General features: G+C 30.8%; 1 protein-coding gene across 4 annotated transcripts in view; it reads right to left on the bottom strand.

Moving 5' to 3' along the window:
* Positions 1 to 926: 926 nt before the first annotated feature.
* The window catches only part of LOC139519291 (uncharacterized), a 68,842-nt gene continuing 55,112 nt past the window's right edge, over positions 927 to 14,656 (bottom strand). For 2 of the 4 annotated variants that reach the window (XM_071311260.1, XM_071311259.1), the window contains exons 3-4: positions 5,407 to 5,459; positions 927 to 4,789 (exon numbers count right to left, since the gene is read on the bottom strand). In XM_071311260.1, the coding sequence (XP_071167361.1) occupies positions 3,467 to 4,762 (1,296 nt within the window). In that variant the 5' untranslated portion in view covers positions 4,763 to 4,789; positions 5,407 to 5,459 and the 3' untranslated portion in view covers positions 927 to 3,466. Of the gene's footprint in view, positions 4,790 to 5,026; positions 5,144 to 5,406; positions 5,460 to 5,608; positions 5,898 to 14,656 lie in introns of those variants that run through there. The other 2 variants (XM_071311261.1, XM_071311262.1) reach the window with 2 other exon arrangements.

The following is a 14,656-nucleotide window of genomic DNA, read 5'->3' as shown; positions in this document are numbered from 1 at the left end:
AACTGTCGACTTGTTCATGTATTCATATGATGCTGACTCAAAACAGGCACGATCGTAAGAGTGAAAAGAAGCTAGCTTTATCATTTGAATACCGTTATGAAAGATCTGCTTCACAGATAAAGACAGATATGTTCTATTTGTTTTAACCACAATCCCGTCCTGTTTTTTTGGCCTTTGACCTACAGATTAGACCTATCATCTGGTTCGTACTTACATGAGCAGCAAGACCAGTGCAACATGTAGAGCAGGATCTTCATACCCTTCCGGAACATCCCTGGTTTTTGATTAAGTGTGTGTTCCTCATGCTTAGTTTAAATATTGTGTTTAGTGAACTGTTGTCTGTTTTTCCGTCGTTTTTAGGTTTTTTATCTTGGCATTGATATTTTTATTAGACATATGAGTTTGAATATCCTATAGGTATCTTCTGTCTCCTTGTAAGCATACAATGGGACAAAGGTACTTGCAAAACATTTAAAGTTATGAAACACTGCAAAATAAATGAATAACGACGCTTTCATAAACATGAATTTTGCCTTTTGGTACCATAAAGACATACGAAAAGATATGCAATTATATATGTACTAATTATGAATTATCATACTAAAGCATGCTAAAAACTAAATAAAATAAAAAGGTCTATCGGGGAAAACATTTGAGTCGCGGGTCAGCATCAGGTAAAGGTTTCTTAGAACAAACAGACATGAGAGTTTGAATGCAATCAATATGGCATGGAGTCCGAATGGAGTGAGACAAAGAAAAGCAGGAATAAAGTGAGTCCAAGAGACATCCGTTCAAAGAAAGACGTGGAGAAATTCGGATGAAATACGACCAAGAGAAGTGGACATGGAGAATAACAAAAAGTGATGGTGCGTCATGTGCAACAACTTTCTCTCAAAATTGTTGAGACAAAAAGAAAGAAGCAAATATGTAATTGTATACTTTATATTTATTGACAATTATGAGATTCAATACATAATCATATATCACAGTTAAACTATCCTTTGGAAGACATAGCAGCCTTGAGTTTTCGCCGCCTATTTTGTTTCTTTTTCTGAAATTAAATGTTAGTGAATTGAAGATAAGTTTTTAATCTAAATAACTGATTTCAAATACAAATCGTTTAAAAAGTAAATTTTGTACAATGTAGACTATCATATTTATTTGCAAATTAAGTTAAATATAGATTGGTCAAAGGTGATACAGTAATTAAATTTAATAAGAAACGGTTTTAAAAGTTAAAAGTATCAAGTGAAATTGAATTTCCTTTTTCATGCCATTAAAGTTAACTGTTATTTTAAATTAATTTCAATTTCCTTAATTGTATTTACACACCATATCAAAGTTACTGATAGCATCTCAACTAGTTTACGTTGTGAAATAAAACATAAAACACATACTTATAAATGGTTTATATATAATTGAAAATGACCTTGGTTCAATCACAACTAGCATTTGAATAATTCTATCAAAGAAAAAAGCCACTTATATTATATTAATTACGCCTTGTGATCAAATATATGGAAATAAATTTACATCTTCTTAAACAATATTTATAAGGCATTAACCCGTGCTTGACGAATTAATTCTTATTTGATCAAAACAATATTTATAAGGCATTAACCCGTGCTTGACGAATTAATTCTTATTTAATCAAAACAATATTTCAAATTTCATCCAAATACACAAGCAACGAAACTGCAATAAATAGCAAGGCGATATTATTATTTTGTTTAATAAATCACTTTAATTAATTCACATCTTTCCAAAAAAAATGAATTTATCTTTTCTTTCGAATCGAAACCAAAAAAAAGGAAAAGACATTGTGTGACCAACGTAAAATTTGTCGGATGGTCAAATTGAAATCTTTCATGTTCTTCTTCGAAATTAACTAAAAGATTTAAATATAAGACAACTGAAAACGGTATCTGTGTGAAAATAAATATATGAATGGTACATGTAACTTTAAAATAAGATTAGTTAAATCAATATTTCTGTCAAATAGACTACAATCCTATTTCTAGTAAACACACACCTTGTAGTAAAATATAACGAAAAGACAAAAAAATATAAATAACCATCTCTGTCAACGAAATTTACAAGGCAAACACTAAAATTATACAATTTCATTCTTTTACAATCGCAAAATTTTACTCATTTCAGTCGAAAAAAGGAAATGAATAACAAATTGAGATACAAATCGTAATAAAAGTATAATCACAGCTATTGGCATATTTGCATATAATATCTTTTTATTCGAATCGAAACCAAAAAGGAAAAAGATATTGTGTGCTATAATCAACGTAAAGTTTGTCTGGTAGTCTTCTGAACTAAGACATTGAATTATCCGACAACTGAGAAACTGATATTTGTGAAAATTAACGTAAAAATATTACATGTAAGATCATGTAACCTTTGTTCAATCATTGCTCGCATATGAATACTTCTGTCAAAACGAACAGACTACAATTATATAGCTATTATACCCACCTTGTAGTGAAATACAACAAAAAGACTTAAAATGTAAATACAAATCTCGGTCAACGAGATTTACAAGGCAGTAAGTACAATTGTGCGATTCAAATCTTATATAATCGTAAAATATTACTCATTTCAGTCGAAAATGAAATGAATAACAAAGCGAGATACAAATCATCATTATAAAAAAAAATTACATTTATTGACATTTTTAAATTCAATATCTTTTCATTCGAATCGAAACCAAAAAGGTAGAAAAGAAACTAAAAGTTATATGTGTTGTTATCTCCGTTTGAATTTTCTGATGGCTCAATTCTTTTTCGAAATGTACTAAAAGATTGAAATATCAGCCCCTTGAAAACCAAACTTTTGTGAAAATAAACAAGGACCCCTAACAGTTAAAATACCAGTATATATTTTCCTTATTTACATTTTGAATAACATGAACTGAAATATTTTGTTCTTAATTTTTTTAAATATAAACTATCAGATGTAACCCGTATACAAACACAAGTATAATTGGTTTATAGGAATTTTGTAAAATTGAATTGCAGAATTATAACTATTCAAGCAATACTTTAACCAGCACCAACACTAAGTTTAAATGTTAGTATATCCCTGAATTCTTCAAAACTATCAACTCCACCAAATATACATCATTGAGGTTAGATGCATGTCAAACAGTGTCCTTATGTGAACTGCTGTAAGTGTGAACAAGTGACCCAATATTTTGTGCTTCACGTATTCCAACATTTTTAAAGCATATAATGGCAAGTTAATTTTTTGGAACCGACAACGTTTTGTAACCGAACCTTCTCTCGATACTTATTATCTTGAATAAAGGAGATCTAGATTACATATCAATGAGACAGCAACCCAATGCTTATTTTGCGTAGTTCAGAGCATGCATTACTGTTTTGTCCGTATCTAACCTCATTACATTTAGAAACCAACCAACAATTTACATTACAGATAAAACACCATCAACCATTTAACTTACTGATATGGTTGACTGAGTATCTAGTCTATGAATATGGAGATTTTCATGCTCCCGCGTGGTCTCGCGTGATAAATTATATTGTTGTCCTCCAACTGTTATTGGTGGAAGAAAACTATCTCCAGACTGTTCATTTTCTTCTATATTATGTGATCGGTATTTTGCAGACCATTTTATTCTCATTCCCTGATAATTTTTTAATTCATCAACACCAATGATTGTCAACACAGCAGGACCGAGTGTTTGTTTAATTGTACCATTTTTATCAACTTCTACTTTAGATATGAAGTCTTTTTCTGAAGCAATGTATGCCAATGGATCAGACTTTTTCATAAGTTCTTCCATTGCAAAAGAGTAACAGAAAGAATTACACACATCTTTCTTATTTTTGACTGCTTCTTGTCTTGCTTTCTCTAAAAGCAGTGCAGCGCGTTTATTTTCCGCCTGCTGACGTAAAATATCTTTCCTGTGGTCAAAAGGATCACTCTCAGGTAATTGTTTTTTCTTCATAAGTATACGTTGACGTTCAAACTCTTTTTCATCTTGAAATTGTCTGTAGTTAATTCTTTTTCTGTGTAGCCGATCCCTTTGCGAAATAGTAGGTTTTTCATCAGTGCCATATTTCAAGTTACCGTAATCAAAAGATTCAAATGGAAACGGACTTATTTCGATATGGTTATCTTCACAATCTTCTGTTTTATTCTTCGGTTTATCAGATTCTTTATTTTCACTAAAAGTTAACGACCGTGATGAGGTTTCTTGCAATAATCGTGATCTGTTTTGACTTAATGAATTAGGCAATGCTTCACTGTCGGAAACACTAGACAGTCTTCTCTTATTAATGTTTCTTGGTGTACTAAGTCCAATTTTAGGAAGAGACACTCTGCGACTCTTAACCGGAGACACATTCCGTGTTCTAGGTGAATATTTATCACTTCCGGGAGAACTGCCAGGTGAGGCAAGAGTCGATGTCGAATGACTACTATTGGAATCTGATTGTTCGGGGGATTTAGCAATTTGTCGCTTAGAAGCATTTATTTGTTTCATTTTTTCAGTGTATACTAACATAGATTTCTCTATGTCACGTTTAGATTTTTCAATCTTTCGTATATCCTTCCTTTCCATGTCTTTTAGCACAGATATGACTTTATTCAAACGTTTATCTATACTGAGTGTTCGAGCACGTGCAGCTGAGCTATTTTCACTGTGTAGGCCGACTGCACCAACATAATTTGTATTATGAGACCACACGTGTGGCCGTGACAGAATGAGTGGAATCTTTGGTTGCATGTTTCCACTTGGAGGTAATGACGTTAACTGAAAGTATATCATATTAATAGATTAAATTATTTTACTATGAAAATGTAAAATAAATTGTATGTACTCATCTGCTTTGTATTTCTATCATAATGAAATCTACCTTTATGGTATATCCCTTTCTCTTTAACTCACATAAGATAACTTTAAGACGTTATTGGAAAATTTGATCCCTTTATACCGACATAATCAGTTTGTCATCAAATAAAATTCTATGACCATAAGGGTCGTGTTTACATTATCAGCATTTTACTCCTAAGACATGTTCGTTCTCTTTCCAGCTGTGTCCTATATTGGAAAATATTCTTGTCATCGTAACGATTTTTATCCTATCTGAAAGTTAAATACCGCACACAGAGTTTTGTACTAATTTAAGGTTTCCAAATCTTCAAGATTATCATATACTCTTAATTAAATAAAATTTCCACCGTATCATCAATACGTGTGATGTTTGCATGACGTGCAAAAACGTAAGCAAATGGATAAAGTTGTTCGTTTAATTTTACCTGTTTTATATTACCTTCTTGACAAAACAGCCTACTGTTATATAAAAGATTAAAAATACCGATTTTTTTCATTATTTCTATTTCAATATTAAATATAACTTTCTAACTTACCTTTTAAATAATTTTTGAACAGCAAAGTTGGTAACTCTGTGTAGAAATGCAATCTGCAATGAAATGGAATCAACAGTTCAATAAAAAGCATATTTACAATGATGTATTAAAAAAATTGCAAGAATTCCTTGATGCTGTGATAAAAACAAATCTTTGTACAAAATATAGAAGAAATTGCAAGAGATGTTATTACCCTACTTACATTAAGTTTACTTTAAATATATGAAATAAGTATTCCTCTGCAATTCAATAAATTTAAACTGATCATGACAAAATTGCTTTATATTTATATATATATACATGATCGGAAGCGGTATACCAATTGGAATCGGATGTTTATATGTTTATTTAAGTAACGCGGAAACTGAATGGGTGTCCAACACGCAACTTTTAAATCCCACCTTCAATCGAAAGAATTTAAATTTTCAAATGACTCTAATGACGTCAAAAGATCATTAGTAAAAATAACAAAAGTCTTTTTGTATGTCGGCATGCTTTAAGATTTCTCTTAAGTTGAATCATATATGAAGGCCGTGGATCACTGGGACCTCAAACAAACACTTCAGAGAATCATTAATGGCCTGTCATACTTAGATATAGATAAATTAATTGAAAATAGAGATATGGCATGAAGTAATGTCCATTTTAAAAGATTTGTAATGGACAACGAATTAAAAAAAAAACTCTTAGTTTGATTTAAGATTGACCAATCCATATGATATCAATCATCTATTATAATATTTAATGTGTATGTCTGGGACTAGTGAATGGTAAGACGAATTGTACGGTATGGGTAAAAGGTTAAACATTAGTAACTATACTTTATGTATAATTCATGATAACAGGATATATAAAGACCAATCTAACAGATTTATAGAAATTTTACCGCCTCTATAGAGTTTGTTTCTTTAAAATTTAATTGAACATTTCAACGTAACTTTAAGGCCAAAATAAAACTATCTTCGATTAAAAATGCAAGTTGAAGACCATTATATGCAATCGAAGCACTGACTTTTAATATAATAAAATAAATCCTTTGATAAAAATTCAACAACCAGACGTATCCACAGAATAATGTCTTTATACTATAAAGTCCACCATCAGCGGCGTTATGGCAGAGTATATATGCAGCATTGAAAACATCATGGTCATACATATATTGATGCTTATATTTTTATTCTTTGCCCGACAGAAAGAAAAGTTACGTTTAAAAAGAAGCCGTCTGTTAAACGCCTCCGTTTGTTTGCAAATTTGAATAGTGCCTAACCTAATATTTAAGTCAAGTGAATAGCATACATGATATTGAATGTGATGAAACATCTTACCTCAAATATAGATTATCTAGAATGATAGGTTTAAATGTTTATCAAGGAATCCTTATATAGCTTTACACCTACGTCCATTTTAAGGAGATAAACATCTAATTTAATATAAAAATGGCTTTCTGCCTATCTGCTGTCTATTTAAAGACCATCCTTACCTTAAAATATAAAGAGAGAAAGGACACCCTGTCCGCGGTCAATATTCTCCTTATCTACCAATATTGAATTGTTTTGCTGTCGTTATTAAATATATTAAACCTTTATTTGTTCATTAAAGACTTTATAGATCATGTTAAGTTGTAAATATTTATGTAGAGAGAGAAAGTAATCACTTCGTGTAGTAAACATATTAAGTCGGTAATCTGTTTAGTGTTGAAGACAATGGATATCATGCGCTGCAAAACTGACTGACCAATATATTCATCACCCAAAGATGAACGACAGAAAACTGATACTGCAGATATTATACATGTATATGGTAAGAAAGGATATGATAGTCATAACCAAAAGATGAACAACAGAAAACTATTACTGTAGATATTATACATGTATGACATGTATATATGTATGATTACTTTTACAGATAATGACTTGGATAGAAGGTTGTCTCATTGGCACTCATAGCACATCTTCTTATATCTATATAGGAAGAAAGGGTATGAAATCCAGCACTTGACATTAAATTGTAAAGGAAATCAATGTATATTTTTTTATGGCCATTTTATTTCATGTTTTTTTTCAAAAGAATTATGATAAATCATATTCTTAAAGAAGGCAGGATGACAACTGACCTTTCACGTAAATGAAACATCAACCTAACGACAAAACAAAGACAAATAAAGACGATAAAAGAACTGGAATAGATTTTAACTGTCAGAGAACGATAAAACAAATAACAACACATAAAAACAAATAAGAACAAGAACAATCAAATAGGTTCCGGAGTTGAACGAAACTATTTATAGAGAATAAAACAATTCACTTTCAAGAATGAGCATGAACATTTTAACATAGATGTGATCATTGCAAAAAACATCGCTATGCGTAATTGGAATTTATCATCTTCATCAATTGTTCTGATTTATACGATGCAGCAGACATTTTACATATTTTCCACTTTTATTTCAGATCCTGTGAACCAGCAAAACATTATAATACCAATTTTTTAAAGAATAATCCAAATTCAATCAAATATAACGACCCCGACATTGCGACTGCAACATATGATTATGTTTTAATCCATTATTGCTTATTCAACAACATATACTGGGTATATATGAAATTCAGAAAATAAAACAATATTTTTTTATAATATAAGAACAAGACATCTGACTCGATGAATCTTTATTTAATATCATTGTCAACTGACCAAATCAGATATAAAACAGATAAATAGTTTATAAATCAGTAGATTATGTCTCGCCTAATCTCCACTTATACAAAAGAAATTATATTTAATTTCTATAAGGAATTTAATACTTTGAGTGTATGAGAGTTAATTTATAGTATCAACATGTTTTCATTTGGTGATTTTATAATTATTGATCAGGTCAAAAAATGGAATGGTCTTTTAATGTACCGGAAATAATGACAAATGGGTACACAATCCTTCATCTATTACATAACGTCATGTTGACTCTTAATCAGCTTGGAATGCATTACCAAAAACTATATATATAACTACTAGTATACTGTTTGTTTGTAATGATCGAAGGTCTTAACAGACTTAAAAATGGAATTTATTTTACTATAAAATATTTCAAATACACAAGAAATTCCGCAGTGTATTCCAATGTTTACAAATATTTGTACAATATTGTTTTATACGCATGTATTTCTGCTCTTTGGTCGGGTTGTTGTCTCTTTAACACATTCCTCATTTCCATTTTCAATTTTATTTTAATTTGATAATAACAGATGCAATCTATAAAGTGTTTCCTATCCAGAATATCAAGACGTCTGCAGTGATATCATTCTGCTCTTTTTGATTTTTCTAGATTCTCAAAGAATCCCATTTTTTTTAACTGATTGATTCAATTCAAGAAAATAGTTTGCGTCTTAATAATATTTAGACATGTCTTATTTTTTGTTGATTTACCGCATCAGAAATTTTCATCAACAATCGTTGGTAGGATGATGGTAAACAGTGAGTGATTTTCTGCAGACACATTTCAAAAGTATTACAATACAATGATATAACAGAAATCCAAGTCCACTTTGTAAGGAATGGTCAAAGTTTACCGACTACAAACATAACAGACAGTGCAGTTAGTACAGTCACATAAAATGTGACTTTTATTTGTCCAGTTTTATAATGTAAACAATATGAATAGTGCAGATCAATGGTGTCAAAGAGTTTATAACTATATAGGTTGCCAGGAAATATACACTTTCTTTGTTTGGAGAATATTAACTTGATGTGTTGTTATTATAGGTTACTAGGAAATATATTATTCTGTTTACTTCTCCATTAAAGTACATGATATCTATAAACATGAACTTCTAATGTACCTCAGAGAAGGCTTTATTTATTTGTCAAACAAAACGAACGAAGAAACTAAAATAAACAGCAAAATACTACTGAGCTGCAGTGAGTTGAAAGCAAAAGTTATAAAAACAGTTTTTTCTGTATCGATTTATGAGTTTCGAACAACGGTATACTACTGTTGCCTTTATTTAAGTATCGCGTAGAATATATGCAGGCATAGATATGAAATTCTCGGATGTTCTCGAAATTCTCGGACAACAGATTATCCTATGTGAACATAAGAAAATTATCATTTTAAGAAAATGACAACTTATAGTGAATTCTATATAAATATGGTGTGGTATACATGATTCCCCGAACACGTTAAATACAAAAATACACAAAAGGTCTAGGTTTCAAACACTCATATCTAGAATAAAATTGCTGGTTCTGTGTCGTATAAAACTTCGAATTCATATATATATGGTGCAAGAGACATCTAACTGTAGACAATAAATATCTGTCGATTGAAACTTGCATAACTAAAAATTCTGAGTACAATTTGTTCTTTAAGTAACCTGAGAGCTTGTGATAAAACCTTCCAAGGAATAATTAAAAAGGACTCTGAGTGGCGTTAAAGCAACCCCAAGACAAAAATAACCTGAAGCATGTAGAATTTTACATGCAGTCTTCAATATGTTTAAATATTATAATTGATAGTAGGATTTATTGTTAATTACATAAACTAATAGATAGTGAAAGAGAAGAGCATATTTATGTATTATGCGTAAAACACATTTTGATTTACAGAAATTGTTCAACTATTCCGTTGTTAACAGAAAGATATGTTTTCGTTACCAAAATATCAATTTTAGTGTATTCAATTAATTTAATTTTTGACATCTATAATTATTTTCTATTCCGCATTTTAACAATTTAGTTGATTCGTTATGAATGCCTTTCTATATAAAAATTCACAAAGTATCACAATACAATACTTCTAGTTGTTTACATCTGCAACAAAGAACTCCCGTGAACTTCGGACGATTTTTTTTTTAATTATGATTTCAAAAAGCTAACTATACAATACATTTCGATATGGCAAATAAATCTCTCTCTTATACATTATGATGGTTTCTTTATTTTTGTCGTACGAAACGATTAATATAAGTTCGAACCGATTTCAATCGGTTAACTTTGAATTCACATAGAAACACGAAGTCCATAAATCATTACATGAAAGTGAATTAAGTCAAAGGTCTTTTATATTAAGGTGGATTTTCCAACCCATGCGAAGGCACCCTTTAACTTTGTGAGATCATATATTTTATTTACTTGCTATAAACCTGTCAAATAGTATGCACGGTTGTCAAGAATTCTTCAAGACAGCCAACAAGTCTTGTGCTTCAGGGGAGCGCAGTGCATAAGTGCTACATAATAATGTAAAAAAAAAGTATTTTGTTTAATTTACGATCGTCTGTTAAAATATTCTATGACGTGATAGGGTCATGTTTGTCTCTTTTAACAGCTCAGTTACAACTACAAATAATAAATATAAGTACTTTTCGAAAGAATAGTATACCTATGTTTTATTCTCTGCTTGACGGGAGATAACTCTTCCAGACAAACTGAAAGATGTATTTATGAGATGTCTTACAATCCACATTAGTAGTTTTATTCGCTGTCACTTTTCGTCATAACATATTATGTCTGTCTTGGTGTCCTCGTTGGAGTCCTTGTCTTAAATTTACTTTAAGTCCAATAGTTTTGAGCTTAGTCAGTTTTATTACTATTCGTTTCTCTTCTGGGTTTTTTTCTGTCTCAATCCCCCCTTTTGTCCCCTGTATATGCGATGTTGCAGGCTCTGTTATGGCATATGATGATCCGTTTATTTGTCTCTTCATACATTCGTTAAGTGGTAAACATTAGATTTGAACATTTTTACGATGTATATGTGTTTTTTTCAACTTCGAACTCTCTATGAAAATAACATACCGTACGTACACTGATTTCTGTTCTTTTGTCGACTTAACTTTCAATACCAAAATATTTTCCAAAACAAAACGTTCATTTGAACAATAGTGAAGATGTCACTGAAATTGGATGTATTTTAATTCGTTATACGTTATGGTAAATATGGCACTTTATCTGGCCACACAGCGGACAAATTATTTACATTTTTATTGCCTAGGGTGAAATATTCAACTAAAGATTAACACTTGCGCAAGATTTCTTTTTGTCGACTTTACTTTCAATACCAAAATATTTTCCAAAACAAAACGTTCATTTGAACAATAGTGAAGATGGCACTGAAATGGGATGTATTTTAATTCGTTTTTACGTTATGGTAAATATGGCACTTTATCTGGCCACACAGCGGACAAATTATTTGCATTTTTATTGCCTAGGGTGAAATATTCAATTAAAGATTAACACTTGCGCAAGATTTCTTTTTGTGTCAATTAAATTCATTTGGTTGAAAAGCAGTATTATTTAAACAACTTTTAACAAGTACTTTGAATTATTTAAGAAACACCCGTTAGTAAATACTTACACTGCATAATCCAGTTTCATAATCAGTAATCAAATAAAAAGGGTTTACTATTATATGAATTAATAAGAAACACTTGTACACTACAAATAAATGAAAGCATGTACTTTTAAAGTACATAAGTTTTCATTTACTGTAAAGTTTTATTCATAATTTTCAAACGAAAGAACATGTCATCATGTTCATAGTATACAGGTGCAAATAAAACATGTCATTTAATTTACTGATTGAGCTGAGCCTTGAAAGATTTAGGACTTGGGGCAGAAACCTGACAATTGGGTATTCTGAATGCTTTTTTCGTTGTTATTTCTTGAAAGGCGTTCATTTGATAGTAGCATATATGATGTATCGATTTTCATATCGTTGTTATTATATATAAGAAGATGTGGTATGAGGGCCAATATTAGACATATACGTCATTAACAATCGGTAATTCATTTTCATAAAAAGTAACAAGAAACAATACCGAACTCCGAGGAAAACTCAAAACGGAAGGTACATAATCCAATGGCAAAATCTAAAGCTCAAAAAACGAATGGATTACAACTTTTATATTCCTGACTCGGTACAGGCATTTACTGATATAGAAAATTGTTGATTAAACTTTGTTTTATAGCTAGTAAAACTCTCACTTGTTTGACAAATATGTCGACAAAGAAAAACAGAAAATAATATAAACAAAGTACGAAACAAAATAAAAGAACACAAAAATGTTCCATAGCACAATATGACAATGACGGGATGTTTTAGTACCGAGCCACGTCATATGGACATCACCCAAAATGACCCAACAGTTAATGTTAATAATATACACAGACAAATAATATACCACTATTACACGTAATAAAGATGGTAAACAACGTCAGTAACTAGAACCTAGACCATCGAGTATTATTGTGAAGTTAATAAGGCATATTTATCAACAATGTCTGGATATCTTCCGATGTACCGGGTAATTTATTTTAAAGAAAAGGGACGAGACAGTCTTCGACATAACCCCGTTCCATCAACTTTCTGTTATTAAAATATTGTCTTCCCGTACTTAGACAACGTTATATATTCGGCGATAGCAAATGAGAAACAACGACGAATGAAAAGGTCAACTTCGGCATCAATACCCGAAAGTTTTAACAGTCAAAGTTCTCGAACATCATTCACCGAATGACTTAATTGTTGTCGATAATACATTATGGATTCGATATAAATGTCAAAAAGCCGTTCACGGAGGATATTTCAATTACCAGTAACTTTAAACCAGCTACACAATATGATGGTCGGCCATTTTTTCTCTTTACACCATCGCAACGCTGTAAATCAGTAGCATACATGCAGCAATAAAGGACACCATAGCATAATGTATAGAGGAATTCATTGTACTTTCCTATATCGCGTGTACCTCCAGACCGAAAATCGGTTAAGAATTAGAATCAAGATAAACACTAGCTTCACATGTAAATAAATCTAAATGAAAAGTTCAACTTGTAAACATCAACAATTTTATAGTGACAGTGCAGGTATGAAGATTCATAGACAAAGATTGAAAAGATAAAACATGAAGGAATTTAAGCATGAGCAGAATATTAAACTTCGAAAAAAAACAAAGACATCACATGGCTGTCAATTTCATTGATTCCGCGATACAATTTGTGATAACCGTATAGGGATAATTACGTTCAAATCACTTAAAGTTTTCCTGGCCTAAATGATTATTAAAATATTGATCATAAAGTGAATACAGATTTAATACTCATAGAACTTTTGTTAAATTGAGAAAGAAATGTTTACAGATTTAAATTGCTTGATCTTAGATCACCGACAGATGTATTGGTTCAATGTTGTCTTAAAGTCTCAAATCTATCAAAGGTCAACTTTAGATTAGGGAGTTGACACCTTACATTCCCCATGATTTTCGAAGAGAATTTAGAAAGGTACAGATATGTTAAAAAATCATGTTAGTACCGAAGCACTGACTTTTAAGCTGATGATACCATCGGTGATATACAGTATATCAGCAGTATCTATCCAGTGCAAGATATAAAGAAGATGTCTATTTGCATCTAAACTCTTAAACATTACAAATAAATAAAAGCAAAACATTTTATCATGTACTTTTAAAATACACAAGTTTTAATTTGCTCCAAATATGCATTCATAAAATTTGCAAACGAATGAACATGTCATCGTGGTCATACGATCCTTCTAATCTAACAGTAAAATGGATATGCTTTATATAACTCAATGGAAAATTTTCGTCACAAGATATGTTAAAGTGAGAGGGTTAGCGCTATAGAACCAGGTTTAATCCACCATTTTCTACATTTGAAAATGCCTGTACCAAGTCAGGAATATGACAGTTTTTGTCCATTCGTTTTTGATGCGTTTTGTTATTTGATTTTGCCATGTGATTATGGACTTTCCCAATTGATCTTCCTCTAAGTTCAGTATTTTTGTGATTTTACTTTTTGCATAATTATACTTTCTATTAACGATAAACCTTTATTTTATGAAAATCTTCGGGAAATGTACAGCTATTGAAATATTGTCATCCCGTACTTCGCCGATATCTTTTCCGTGAGCAACGGTATTTAAAAACACACATCTAAAGTTAGATATTCGGCGATCGCAAACGAAAAATAACAACGAATGAAAAAGTTAACTTCGGCATCTATACCCGAAAGTTTTAATAGTCAAAGCTTTCGATCATCAATCACTAAATGACTAAATTGTTGTCGATCATACACTATGGATCACGGTTATAAATGTCATAAATGTACTCATCATGAATACCAGTATTGATTTTTTTATTTACACAAGACGCATGTTTCGTCTACAAAAGACTCATCATTGACGCTCGAATTAAAAAAAAAGAAAGTTAAAAAGGGCCAATAAAATAAGAAGTTGGAGAGCATT

This window comes from Mytilus edulis, chromosome 4, assembly GCF_963676685.1.
Source record: "Mytilus edulis chromosome 4, xbMytEdul2.2, whole genome shotgun sequence".
Lineage (NCBI taxonomy): Eukaryota > Metazoa > Mollusca > Bivalvia > Mytilida > Mytilidae > Mytilus > Mytilus edulis.
Note: the sequence above shows the minus strand (reverse complement) of the source record. Positions and strands in the feature narration are given on the sequence as shown.